At 46.1% G+C, this 14,616-nt stretch overlaps 1 protein-coding gene across 1 annotated transcript in view; it reads right to left on the bottom strand.

Moving 5' to 3' along the window:
- GRK3 (G protein-coupled receptor kinase 3) overlaps positions 1-14,386 on the bottom strand; it is a 111,677-nt gene extending 97,291 nt beyond the window's left edge. Inside the window, exon 1 of the mRNA XM_054594049.1 lies at positions 14,055-14,386. Within this exon, the coding sequence (XP_054450024.1) occupies positions 14,055-14,167 (113 nt within the window). The 5' untranslated portion in view covers positions 14,168-14,386. The remainder of the gene's footprint in view (positions 1-14,054) is intronic.
- Positions 14,387-14,616: the final 230 nt, after the last annotated feature.

Raw genomic sequence — 14,616 nt, 5'->3', positions numbered from 1 at the left:
TCAAATAATTTAAAAATAGAAAGCTGTTCAAGTCATTTTAATGAGAGGCATTTATGTTGCATCGTTTCATTAGGCATGGAAAGTATACTTAGACAGTAGATCATCTTACGTAGCAGGGGTTATTTTTTTTCCTGCTTAATTTAGAGTTATGATTTAGTAGCTATTCATCATTGAATAAAGTTCAGTGAAACTATTTGTACTCAGAGTAAATGGGTATGATTTTCTTAAGTTTCATTCTTACTATGCTTTCTTTCCTGTACAGCCTCCTTGCACCTTTTTCTTCTCAACCTTCTACGAGATGTCCTTGGGGCAAGAGGTTATAAATCTGTCTACACTACTTGTATTAGCCAAAACTCCATGGTTGCAATTGAGAACTCTACCCACATCTTTGCCATCGGTGTCATGAAGCCTGGTTTTGAGTCATCGGATGCAGTTTCCAAAAAGCACATCACCCTCCCTTCTGTCTAAGTTCCTGGAGCTGCAGAACGTTTTGCATCTGTGTACGAAGCCATCGTAGGAATTTATATCCTAAGTCACTGGTGCCCTCACATACAACATTGGGACAACTCAGGTTTTCCTCAGCCCCCGCGAGAACATAGTTGTGATCCTCACACCTACACATCTGCTCTATGGTTTTTAAAAATTGTAGTAAAAATTTTCAAACATGCACTAGACTCTAGGTAACCTCCGTAACTGCCGTTCATCACAACATAAGCATTGTCAAGACTTTAATCTGCTACTTTTATACTCCCCCCAACTGTGCCCCCATTTTAAAACAAATCTCAGGCAACATGTCATTTTACCTTTATTACTTCACTTGCATTTCTAAAAATTATGGACATTTTCCTTACATAGAGACAACCCACTGTCCCTCCCCAACCCCACCCTGAGTATAATAACAACTCCTGAAGCTCTAATACCCAGTTCCTATGCAAATTCCATGATTCTCTCACTTCGTACAGTCGGTGGGTTTGAGTCAGGATCGAATCGAGATCACACATTCATCTGACTGTTATGTCCCTTAAATCTGCTTTCATCTAGAGTCCCCGCCTTCTCCTCACCACCCACTTTTTATCTTCACACCAGTGACTCACTGAGGAAACCAAGGCAGCCGCCCCGGAGGACGGCTCCCACTCCGGGTTTACCTGTGGGCCTCCTCCTTCGTTCCTATCTCCCTATTCCCGTGAGCTGACAGCGGCCTCTCAAGACTTGACTCCATCCCAGGCCCCCTTCCGGGGGCAGGAACACTTGCTGGATGGCCTTGGTACTCCAGATCGTCTCACCTACAGAGGTATATGCTTCTCAGTGATGTGAAAATGATTTCAAAAATTCAGTTGATAATTCTTGAAGAATTAGCCTCCCCTGAAGTGTATTTCTTACAGGAAAGGCAAGAGAAATGCTTAATTCTTTACTTTTTTTTTGATTGTTACTATTCAGAGACAGAGCTGGTACCCTATTTTTACCACCAACAGTGATAAATACGGAATTTCATTTTCCTGTTTGTTTGGAAACAAACAAGGAAAACAAGGATCTCTTTTATGGAAGCATGTGTGCATCAGCTTCCTACTGCTGAGGCAACATTTTACTGCAAATTTGGCCGTTTTAAACAACAGAAACGTATCATGCACAGGTGGGTGGGTCAGAAGCCTGAAATGGGCCTCGCTGGGCTGAGATCCCAGCGTCGGCAGGGCTGCGGGCCCAGTGGACGCTGAGGGCAGAGTCCAGCCCCTCGCCGCCCACATCGGGGCCCGTGCCCCGCTCTGTCCTCGAGGCCAGCACCGGCAGGCCGCCTCCTCCCTGGGCTCTGTCACTCGGACACGGGCTCTCCCGCCTGCCTTGGGATACACTGGGCCCTCCCACAAACCCAGCATCGTCTCTTTATCTTCAAGTCGGCACATCAGCTGCCCTAATGCCATCTGCAACCTTACCCTCTTGCCATGTCCCATAATATATTCAGAGGTTTTGGGGATTAGGAAGTGGACACTTTAGGGGGCCATTACTCCGCCTACCACAAGGGTTTCAATAGACAGATAGTATTTTAATCAATTGCAGCCAGCCATATTCTTTCAATGTTCAAATTGTCCCACCTTAGGCCAGCAGAATCCCTTCTTCTGGCCTCTGTGTGTGTTAGATTCAGTGCCCACCCCAACTCCTGGCTGGCTCCTTTGCTTTCTGATACAGCAGAGGCTCCGGGCTGCTGGCCCAGCCCGACCACACCTGAGTCAGGTGCCGCTGTGTGGGTACGCACTGAGACGGGGCTGCGCATACTTCTCGGGCTTCTCCATGGCTACAGGTGATGAATACATATGTTTGAAAATGAAAAAAATCATGAATTTAAAATAACTTTCCAATTCCAATTTAATCTTAGCTCTTGTCATATACTCATGTATTTACAGTTAAAAGTCTTAATTCTTATTACCCAGCTGTATCTATAGAGTCTATATGAAATAGTTGTAAATAATAACCTTAAGACGTCTGAAGGCAGCTCTATTTATTCTTAAAAATACAGAGGTCAATTTGGCATCATCTAGCAAAACTGCAAATGCCTGTATCTTTCTTACTTCTATGGGGGTCTATTCTATAGAACACACAGGTCCGAAAATACACAGGTAAGCATATTCACTATAATAGCAGTTGTGATTCTGAACACAGGGTCAGGTAAATAACAATTTTATAGCACATCCAGCAGCAATTCAAAAGACTGAGACTCACCCATACATTACTGCCATGCCAAAGCTGAACACGTACCAATAAGGGAGAAGGCAAGCTGTAGGGCTCATTAACATGTCCCTGACTCACGGGACTCCGCCCCAACGGGATCTCAACTGCCCTTCTGCGTAAAGGTTAAATATGCGACCTGTTTCATTAATTTCCTATCACAACTTAGAATGTACCACTACCATCATCAAAAACAGCATTATAACATTACTCAGTACATAAAAATCCTTTATGCCCTGTGAGTAACTGATAAGTATGGTTGAGCCAAGGATACCCATTTACCTGGTGAATGGGAGAGAGAGGAATTTTAATTTTGTTTTTAAGATAAGGATGCATGTAAAACTATAAGACAATGTTTGGCGTGAGAAAATATTAAGAACCCTTGATATGTAGTTTTTCTCAATTTATAACACTGCCATCATTATTGCTTTTAAAGATTTTATTTATTTATTTTTAAAGAGGGGAAGAGAGGAAGAGAGGGAGAGAAACATCAGTGTATGGTTGCCTCTCGCATGGCCCCCCTACTGGGGACCTGGCCCTGCAACCCAGGCATGTGCCCTGACTGGGAATTGAACCTGCAACCCTATGGTTTGCAGGCCGGCGCTCAATCCCCTGAGCCACAGCAGCCAGGGCAGCCATCATTATTGGTAACTATCCTATTACTTCCCATAAAAGTTCTGACATTCCTTAAGGAATTACTCACATATTTATCATTAAATCAGTGTCCCCAGGACAATTATATGTAAGCTACCAGAGCACCCCTTCAGCTCCCTGTAGCTGACAATCCTTTACTGAGTGAAGACAACGCATCTTCAAATGTGTTAGTAATGTCTGAAATTGACAATGGCCCTCCACTCGAACCTAAGAACCTTCTTCTGTGAGGTGGCCTCCATGGCAAAAGTCAGTCTGGAGGTGTCTATTAAACGCACAGAATTTGCAAGGAGGCTCAGCTGTACCCTTTGCTATCAATGTGACCTTGAGCAATTAGCTTCTCCCTGAACCTGAACTTCCTCCTTCTAAAATGGAGACAATGAGTATTATAGAGATGTTCCCAAGGAATCCGAAAATAAGGGGAAAAGCTTGCCCTCTGAGAATAAAAATTTTAAGTCAATACATGACCCAAAGGGCAGGGAAGAGCCAGAAGCTCCGGAGCTGGCGAGCCTCGCGGTGGCTTCAGTGCCTGTTATCAAATCCAGCAGAGGCCCCTCACCAGTGAGAACAGGAAACATGTAAACACGGAAAGACAAGTCGACAGCAAAGCCACTCACTGGCAGGGAACTCGTGTATCCACATCCAGCGTAAAGCCACCCCAGGGAGAGATGGCTTGGTCCCAGCTGCGGCTGACGGGCCACAGGCTGGACCCTTCTGACCCATCTGGTCGTGGGCTCACACTGGCTGCGCCGCCAGCCAAGGGCCGCCCCTCCCGGGGGCCGCCCACGGGACAGAACCCTCTGCTCACGCAGGCTTTGGGCATCTAGGCCCCTGGAGGGTTAGGGTTGGGTGTAACATAGCAAATTTGACATTTTAGTTATAGTTTGGAGTTTTAGATAATGTGCTATGTGAGTTAATGCATTTTGGGGAGTGGGAGCCTCTAGTTTCATAGATTCTCAAAAGGGTCTTCCATTTTAAAATAAGAACCACCAGCCCCTAAGAAGAAAATGGGCTGATTTAGTTGATTGGCATGAATTTCACAAGACACGCTCAAGACAGTGAGAAAATCTCGTTTCTGAGTCTGAAGGGCCAGAGGCCGTCCACGGGACCGCAGGAAAGACATCGGTGTCTATGGACAGAGACAGTTTTCCCCAAATACACAAAACACGCCTCTCAACCTCCTCCCCACCTGGCCAAGTTTAGAATAATTTTTTCTTTTTAAAATTTCTACCTACTATAGAGAATTGTAAGAACTAAAAAGAGTTAATACGTCTAAAATTATAAAGTACTACATACAAGTATGGGTGGAAATTTTTTGGCTCTAAATTCAAATCTATTGCATAGATATAAAATCAGGTATCAGAGGTTGCTGGATTTAATAAGTTATATACACATACAGATCTAAATGTTAAATCCAACACAGAGATCTCCCAGGATGCTCACTTCAATACTGATCCAAGTTACAGCGTGGTTCTCAAGGAAGTCCCCTAAGGGTGGGAGGGTTTGCACAGGGTAGAACCACTGAGGCCCTCCAGAAAAGTCTTCCTTTTGCTGCCTGTTGGCCGTCCCATACGCTACCCCACAGAGTCATGGGACAATCATATGAAACTCCAATGTCATATGAAGGGGTTTCCACCATCTACCCCATTTTTCAGGATGAAATGGATAGAGAAAAACAGATTTTTTAAATAGAGCAACCTGATGGTTAAAAATAATTTAAAACATCCTTCCCCCATAAAGCAGGTCACTTGACTTAAAGGACAGGGATACTAGCTGGTTTCCCACATGAAATAAAAAATAAAAAAATCAACCAACCAACCAATTAAACCCCAAGAAATCCCTGACCACAAAACTCAGTGTTTTCTGAGGGGTTGGGGCGAGTAATCATTGACACAGCATCTTCTCATCATTCCTTAGAAACTGCCATTGTGCAGAAACCTTCCCCTTCCAGACCAATACTAGCTGTGGTGTTTTGCAAAAATAATAACCTTTTCTCCACTGCCACTGAAAACAAAACAGAAGGAAGCAAGTCCTCAATGGAAAACAAAGAGCACAAAAGCTTGACACTTCTTACTTCATGTTGTCATGACAAGAGTCACTGCATAATTCCTTTCCCAGGTATAATAATAAGAAAAGGGTAAATGTAGTTGAAAAAAGTGGGGTGCATTAAACATGCCTATTAAAGCCCCATGAGCTCATGCATTAGGGTTACTTCCGTTTTTAACTGGAGTATGAACCCCGCTCCCAATACCCAACAGCAAGTCTCCTTTTTTTTTTTAATCCTCACCTGAGGACTTTTTTTTTAACTGCTTTTAGAGAGAGAGGAAGGAAGAGAGAGAAACATCTATGCAAGAGAGAAGCATCAATCTGTCGCCCCCTGTGCTCGCCAGGACCAGGGATTGTACGTGCCCGGATGGGGCACTGGGCCCACAACCCAGATCTGTGCCCTGACCGGGAATCAAACCCACAACCTTTCGGTTACAAAACAATGCTCCAACCAACTGAGCCACACCGGCCAGGGCCTCACATTTTTAAAAGATCCATCTAAAATATCATCACAGCCTTAGTCACAAGGCAAAATGAAAGTCTGTGGTATTTCACAGCTGTGTAAACGCCTTCCCTTGTAACTTCCAGTTCATTTTTAACTTAAACCCTTATCAAAAGCAATACAGATACAGAAAATGGAGAAGAAATAACCTGAAAATATAACCAGAGTTATCTTTCTAGATAAGATAGCAGAGAGCAATGGACTGGACTTAATTACACAAAGCACAAAGCAAGAGCTCGCTATGCAGGAAAGCCGTTCCACTGCAAACGAAGAGCCTTGTGCCTTTCCCAGCGAACAGAGCTGGAAGCTTTTGAATCTATGAAACATACACTCTAAAACCCTCACCAGGAGACTTTAACACAAAGCTTGCTTCCTTCCTAAAATATTTTAGCTCATAATTATATGAAAATTATACCTGCCTAGCACTTACTTAGCCCTCAGCAGAGTCAGCCGTGGTCATGATACGCGCGCAGCCCATGCCACGCTTCCAGATGCTGACGAATGGGAACGTGATTCTCCCAATCAAACTGCTGTGCTGAATTCTAAAGCATCTGAGGAACCGGACAGCTTCTCCCTCGAATGGAACTCCACAGGAACTCGACCACACACTTGAAATAGGGCTTATTACTAGTGTTGCCATCACTACCTTAATTATAGTAATTTTACAAATATATTTTCAGTCTTCATAAATTTAAATATTCTTACTTAGCCAGGTAATACTAAGACTGATGAGCACAGGATCCAGAGCAGGGTGCAGACTTCAGCGCACTATGAGGAACCACTGAAGGAACTGAGCACAACTTCCTATAAGAGGTTAGGGTAGAAGCCTTCAGATATTTGAAGGTCTCTCACTTTTGAGGGAGATTTGCCTGACCACAAAATAACAGCAAGAGATCAGTGCACACAGCGATTTACAAGAGAGCTTTCTGACACTAAAGAGCTTCCAAAGATGCTCCTCAAAGATGACCCTGGGTGTCAGAGAGGGAGGACACCCACCCAGGGCAAGACCAGAGTGGACGTCCTCCAAGATCTTTTCAAACATGATACACTACGATGTCATGTTAGTGACCTGTTCGTGGCTAAGGAGGACTAGAATGAATCGCTTCTGCTGAACATATTGAAGTCTGCTACTTTTAGAGGATGATTTTTGGTTCACTTTACTAAAGCAAAGACCTCTAAAGGACAAGTCGAGTCTCCTAATTGCCTAGTTATCTACATTTAAGAGTAGCATGCTCGTGAACTCATACTGAAGTTAACACAGCCCAGAGCTGGATGGATGGATGGATGGATGGATGGATGGATGGATGGATGGACGGACAGATGGATGGATGAAAGGGAGGACGGGAAAAATAAATGGGAAGAGGAAGGGAAGAAAGGAACCAAGTGAGGCACCATGTGTAGAAGGTTCTACACACAGAGCCAAACAGAGCTAGAGGAAGAAAACTGAGGAGAAATCTGGGAAACTCATCTACTTGTGGGTCTAAGGTCAACACTTGCTCTTCCCTGCCCTGTCAACAAGTCGGCTCTACAGAAGTCCTGCCTCTTAATCTGTCCCTCAGAGCACATGGCACAAGGGTCTCCAGGCAATGCTGCCTTAATATCAGCTGCTATATTGTGTTTTCTAAAGGTGTTACATGTTGTACTGCATATGACCCCAACCACCACCATCCACGGTGTAATTAAAAGAAAATCATCTTTTAATATTTCTTCCAACCATTTTCTCTTAAGTAATCTGTGTTTGAAATTAATGTTCTCTCCTGTTTACAAATATATTGCATGGATAAAAAAACGCTTACAAGAGACCGAGGTTTTTACTGGGGCATTTCAGGATCAGAAATGGATCCCACCGTGTACAGACGGGAAACTGAATACAGAGAATTTAAGTGACTTACCAAGGACCTGGCAGGCTGCCAGAGGCACCAGGTCCATGTTTCCTTGTTCCTCATCTAGAACTTTCTCTTTTATTGTAGTAGGACGTACTATAGTAGAGAGGACAAGGAAAATGAGGGGCCAGCGATGATGGCTGGCCTTCAAGTTGACTGAGGATGAAGGTCTGGCCTGGCGACTTTCACATAGTCACCTTTTCCTGCCCCCAAGACCCTGAAAGAAGGAAACGGCAGCAAACAAGCACAGGCCCAAGGCTGGGTCAAGGCTCTCTGTAACCAAACCACCGAGCACAAAGCATATAAACTGCAAGAATTTTTCCACTGTGTTTTCTAATGGGCTTGTCCTATTGTGTTCTATACAAACTGTTAGAGTACGTGTAGGCTCCGTACCGAAGCTGTAGCATGAACGACCTAAACGGACGGCTTCCCGAATCAGAAGAAACAGGGTATGAGTGAGGGGCCAAGGTGTTACTTCTACATTTAGGCCTCCTGCAGCAATTGAAGAAGAAAAAAAAAAGCCCAGGGTTCTAACTCCTAATCAATGATAAAGACAAAGAATAAGGAAGCGAGAAATAAAAGCAGAGGTGCATGCGGGACCTCCAGCCTCGTTAGCATGTGAGTTACTTACCATACAGATGACTTAATAATAAAGCAGAAGTCACTGGCTCACTTAATCATTTCCGCCTCCCCGTTGCCCATGCCCAGAGAGCAAGGCCAGACAAGACCACCCGGCACCCAGAACACACCTTTCCCTAAAGCAGCCTTCAGATACACCGTTTCATTAACAAAGGAGGGTTACTGGAATGAAAAGTGATTTTTGTTGCAAATAAAGCCAAAAATATTTTTTTTACCTTTTTCCCTAAAATGGGAATTTCTGGGGGGTTGGGGGAAGTCTGAGCTGCCCTTTTTTCTTAAGTGCAGAAATACAGTTTGGAGACTGGGGGGTGGGAGGGGGAAGAAGCGCTCTATTATACAATTTCTCATTAAGAGCAGCAAGATCGCACTTCTTGTGTTAAACAGAAGAGGCATTTAACCCTCAAGCTCCTCCTGGGAAATAAGGAACGAACTGCTGATTCACTTAGTCGTAATTACTGTTTTCGAGGGTCCCGGGGGAACGGCTGCTCTCTAGCAGTCTGCAAGGATGGCCTCACTTTTCAAATGCCGTACCGGCAGCAGTTCACAGAGACAGCCGCAAAATAATGCTTTCCCCAAACACCAAGGTATCACTATTCTGTCCATCCCTTGCAAGATTAAGAGGAGAGGGTGTTCATTATTCATTTTTGTGGGAGAGCACAGGAAGGTATAAAGAACCTGGACTGAGGGAAACCTCGGCCAAGTTCCCCCACCACCTGGGCAGGGGTCCTTAACCTCTCTAAGCACCTGCTCCTCTGGTAAAATGGGGCTAATGTTACTTCCATAATAACAATGGGGAACAAATGTATCGCTTTTGCAAACTGCAGGTGGAGGCTAAGTCCTCAATAAATGGTAGTTATTATACTGCTGCTTCATGGAAGTTAAAGTTCTCTTTCCCTTGTCAGGGCTGCAGGGACTCCAGCACTCTGTTCTTCGCGGCTCTGAAATCCAATTCTGCTGGCCCGCCACTGACAGATGAAGTCCTAGACTTCCCTTCTGCCAGCCTTGGTACCTGCCCCAAAAGTTCCCATCCTGGTCCAAACAGATGTCTGGCAGAGCCACATGCAGCGCGCAGAGGGGGTGCTCCCCACAGGCCGTCTCTAAGACATCTCACCGGGGAGACGGGGCGCCGGGCCTCCGCGAGCTCGACATGGGCAGGCAATTCAAAGCCCTCACAGCGCCTGGCTTGGGCAGACTGGGTCCCAAACCGATGGCCCTGGAACATCTATTTCTAGGAACGGACAGCTACACACAACACTTACATCTTCACGGCACTGAGACAAATTAGCTTTGACCAAGAATGAAATAATAACTGAAAGGTCAGAACGAATTACATTTTGTATCTGTACCTTAGTGAAAAAGAAGCAAGAACATCACCCCTGTTTGATTCGTAGAAAAAAAACTCCATCAAGAATAAAGAGTACTTTCTTCCTGAAGGCTGTTTTCTCTCAATCTTGACTTTTCAGTTCAAAGCTAGGCTGGGGGCATAGCGAGGGCGGCCACAGAAGACCCCGAACAACCAGAGTGGAGGGGAGAACTTCAAGTTTACCGCCACTCACTCACTGACTGGGAAATGACTGAAGAAACCCCATTTCCACAAAAGAAAACTGAACTACTTCACGAGATCCATTTCCTACGGCAGTTTTACAAATAGGAAGATGCAAACCCCCATATCATATTCTACGCATATTTTGGCTAGGTAGCTCTTCAAAGGAAATAATTAACAGTTTATTGTAAAACAATGACCAAACGTAATGTGTTCTCTGAACACTGACTAATAAAAGCCATCCAAACTCACCTGCGGTTAAACAGAATCTTCAAGCAACTTCACTTTAAAGTAAACATCTTTCTTGGCTCAACTCTGTGTGTATTTCCCACTGGACCGGAAGCCCCTTGAGGAAGGCGCTGAGGTGCTGAGGGTCTGGGTCGGGTTCGTCACAGCATCCCCTTTGCCTGCCTCAGAGAAATGGCGCTACAACCATGTACTGAATTTAATGTCCTAAACAACATCACCAGTCTCCTTAAGGGCTGCCTGAATGCTCCAAGGAAGTGGAAAAGAGAATCTTTAAAATGTTGTTTTCAGAACCTCTTAATCATATTATACGAATACTTTGAAAGGACAAGCTTTGCAACTGATAGTCCAAAATTTTCAATGTCCGCATAAGCAGAAATGCCACTCCGGGGGAAAGATCAGTTATGTGTTTCTCAACCTCTTTCAGCCACGTGGGAGTTCAAGTCAACGGAATTTCATTCTGTTTGGAAAAGGTTTACAGGGTAATGAGCCCAAAGTAAAAGCTGTCTTGATTACTCTAGGCCTTACTTAAGATGTTGATCCCCTGTAAGCCTCGGCTTATTAATTGGACCCTATTAAATAAACGTATTTCTTTTCTAGCGTGGCCTGAGACAACTGGCACGCATATCGGCACGACGGCGTTTTTAACCTGGCCTGCACTGCGGGCCCTGGGCTCAGTTTACTCTTCCCAATGAAGCCCATGCATGATCTGCTCCATTAGCTCAACAAATATTTCAGCGAGCTAAAGCAGCTCTATAATTTGAACAAATAGTTGGCTTTTACAGGATTTACGCTCATTGGCTCGCTAACTGAATAATGTGTCAACATAACAAAACAGTTGTCTCTTGCTATCTGGGAGAAGTAACATCTCCCCTGGGCAGACAAGTCCATTTTCTGAGATTCTCCCCTAAGGGCAGGGGACCGGACAGCAGCCCCAGCCTCTCTCTGAAGTTGGCTGCGGCGCCTTTAGCGCTGTTGCTTTCGCGTTTAAAACTGTGGAAAAGACAACGTAAAACAAGGAAGCCCACGGAAGACTATAGTGACTTCAAATAATTAGCTGGAAAGAAAAAGTCACTGGTGATAAACCACTGTCTAACTTAACTCTATGTTTCTCATTCAGATACTAAAAATACAAATCTAAAGCTCTTTTTCACCAGTACCGAAGACTGGTGGTCGCATGGATCACTGCAAAATGAAGTAGAAACCCTCGTCAGAACACATCTGACCATTACCCTTAACCAAAAGAGTGAAATCGCACTGGTCTTTTTGAGTCACTGCGTTGAGGCATTTTCACATGCGACTAACCCTCACCACATCTAGAAATCCCCCACCCTTTCATCTCCACTCCAAATCCAGCGGCAAGGCCACTAACTGCCAGGCAAGGGTAGGAGAAAAGTCTGCACATGTTCTACCTGATGTTTAACATGTAAGGGCTAAGGAGCCCACAGAGCGGTGGTTACTATGTAAACAGTCACGTTAGGAAACTCAAGCCAAAGCCATTGAGATACATACAAAACAAACGAGGATCCCTGGAGGAGGTTCTACAGGCATAATTCAAGAGTATTTTAAAAATAGCAACAGAATATCAATAACTAAAGAGCTGTTTCCTAAAATTACTCTCAGTTGATATCTCTCATTTCTAAAATGTCAGAAGAAACATGCTCACAGTCACTAATTCTGCTGTATTAGAAAAAGGCTTCACTAAAGAACACCTAAAACAAAGGCATTTATACAAGGAAGTGAATACCCAAACACGTAAGTACCTTCTTAAGAACACTAAAAAAGCAGAAGTCACGTTAAGTTCGAAACACCAAGGGGAAAAAAAAAATGAACACAAGTTCCTAACTTTAGAAATATCATATATCTCACAACACTCCCCAAAAAAGACGGCACATGAGTCAAGATTTATTGAATTTACAGACAGAAACTCTATGTATTTAGGGTTCCCTGACCTTTAGGAAGAGCGGGAGAAAGAGGAATTAAGCATTTTATACCACACTTATAGAAATATAGAGTTTTTTTTTAAATAAAATTCAGGTTGGGGGGGTTCTTGTTTTACTTCGTTTCCCATTCACTGGAAATTTTAAACAGCACTGATTTTTCAATGAGCTTCAGATCCTTCAAGTCTGTAACAGGAGTGTTAATTTCAAAACACTCCAAAAAGTCTGCGCTCTTGCTCTTCCCTGATTTTTACGGCTTGGCATTGCTTTTCAGAGAGCCCTCCCTGCAAAGCCAACCCGATGCGTGGGCGGGCGAAGAAGGGCCAGCAAGCCAAAAGGAATTAGCAAGTGTGTGTTCATCTGCACAATTTAGCTTTTCACAACAAGTAATTCAAAGGGGCTGATATTTTCTATGTTGTAGGGCTTGGGCTCATAAGTGGACCTGTAAAAATAATCTGGTGACCACTTAGCATCAAAAGAAAGATTTTTTTTCTTACATCTAGATAACACTGAAGCAATCTTGGGTGTATAAGGCTACAAGGTCTGAGGCTTTCCAAAGGAGAATGGCTTAGGTTTAGATTCCAATATTTTACAAGACTGCGTGGCCTCAAATTCACCATAAAGAAGAGATCTCTCTTTGTCAATTCCACCAAGAGCTGTTTAGTGTCAAGAAACCACATTTGCTGTAGGACTCATGATGGTGCTAATTAGGTAAGAAACTCAGGGCGGGGAGACAGACTCCAACCCTAATGTTTAACACACTATTAGAAAATCACTAGTCACCTGACAAAGAATCTCTTTTGGGGTTGTGCTAAGGATATAAATTAATGATGTCTTTACTAGCTCATCAATAATAAATCCTTCTCAAGATAAAATTACAGCTTGATAGCCAATGTCAACCCAATAAATTTAATTAAAAAAAATGTTTTTAATTACAACTTGCTAAGCCCCTTCCCAATTCCATGGGGCCTTTCATCTGGTCATTTAAACAACAAATTCTTGTCTGGAACCACCCATTCAATGTGCGTTTTTAAGTGAATCCTATTTCAATCTTTTAACGAAGTGTCGCCAGTAGACCTGTAAGTTGAGGGAAGCTGCTCGGGTGACACACTTAGCACCCAAAAGGAAACTGAGTGGGTCGCAGTTCGCTGATTACTGCCTGGGACACAGGAGGAAAGAAAAGGAGGGGAGGAAGCTGACGACTTGTCGGAGCTCGAGGAGAGCAAGCCCTGAAACTGCAGTGTAAGTACCTGGGACAAAAGGCACTATGCCGGCCTGCGCTGCCGCGCGAAGGAGCCCAGAGGGAGCTGAGCAGAGGACGGAGTTGGGAAGGGGGACAGCAGGAACCAGGGAAGGAACGGCCAGGATGGATGGAGCACAAGGGAATGACAGGAATGGGCAGAAGGGGACCAGAAGGATGAGGCTGGATGGGGAGAACAGGAATGGGGTAGAAGGAATGACAAAGATGGGGCGAGAGGAACCGGGATGGGGAAGGAGTGAACTACAGCAAGGAAGAGGGAGGAACCCATAGGGATGAGGCCAGAAGGATAGACAGGAATGGGGCTGGACTGAGAGACAGGGATGGGACTGAAGGGGGCGACAAGTATGGAACTGATCCGGCGAAGTCACAACCACATCCTACCAGCCCCTTGCTGTAGCGCTCGCCGAGCGCGCGGGGCACTTTGCTGCGCTCTCTCCCCGAGTCTCCCCAAACAGCCCTCCGCTGCCCCGTTTCTGAGACGGGAGCCACGAGGCCGTCCCCGCAGCGCCCACTCCCCGAAGTCGCGGGCCGGGGAACAGCAGTAGCCGAGCTCCCGAACCCTCCCGGACGCAGGGGGTCGCTGGCGGCCGCTGGGGACGGCGGCGCGGACCAGGGGAGCCGGTACCTGGGCTCGGGCAGGACGATCCTCTTGCTGGCACGGGCGGCCGGGGTCGCCTTGCTCTTTTCCATCGCCATCAAGTAGCTGACATCGGCCAGCACGGCCTCTAGGTCCGCCATGTTGGCGAGTGGTGGTGGCGGCGGCGGCGGCGGTGGCTCCGGCTCCTCAGGACCCGGACGGGACGCGCTCCCGCCGCCGCCGCCCGCTGCGCCCCGACGTGGGGGGGCCGCCCCGGGGCAGCCCCCCCGCGCGCTCTCGCCTGCGCGCGCCCCTTCGCGCGCGCTTCCCCCGCGTCCCGCTCAGCGCCCGGCGCGCGCTGCAGCCTCGCGCCCGCCGGGGTCACCGCGCCCCGCCCCCCGCGCGCGCGGCCCGCGCACGCGCCCCCGCCCCTTCCGCGAGAGGGGTCGGTGCGGAGAGCGCGCCCAGCGGTCAGTGACCCTCCGTGCTCCAACTTGCTGGCCAGGCCCTCTAACACTGTGCCTCCTGGCAAGATCCCCACAGGCACCGTCCCGCCCTCCCCTGGGTGGCCACGAGGGACTTCCTCTACTCCTCCTCCTCCGGACTTCCC

The sequence above is a fragment of the Pteronotus mesoamericanus genome, unplaced genomic scaffold, assembly GCF_021234165.1.
Source record: "Pteronotus mesoamericanus isolate MK-2021 breed Mesoamerican mustached bat unplaced genomic scaffold, CSHL_Meso_final scaffold_507, whole genome shotgun sequence".
Classification (NCBI taxonomy): Eukaryota; Metazoa; Chordata; class Mammalia; order Chiroptera; family Mormoopidae; genus Pteronotus; species Pteronotus mesoamericanus.
Note: the sequence above shows the minus strand (reverse complement) of the source record. Positions and strands in the feature narration are given on the sequence as shown.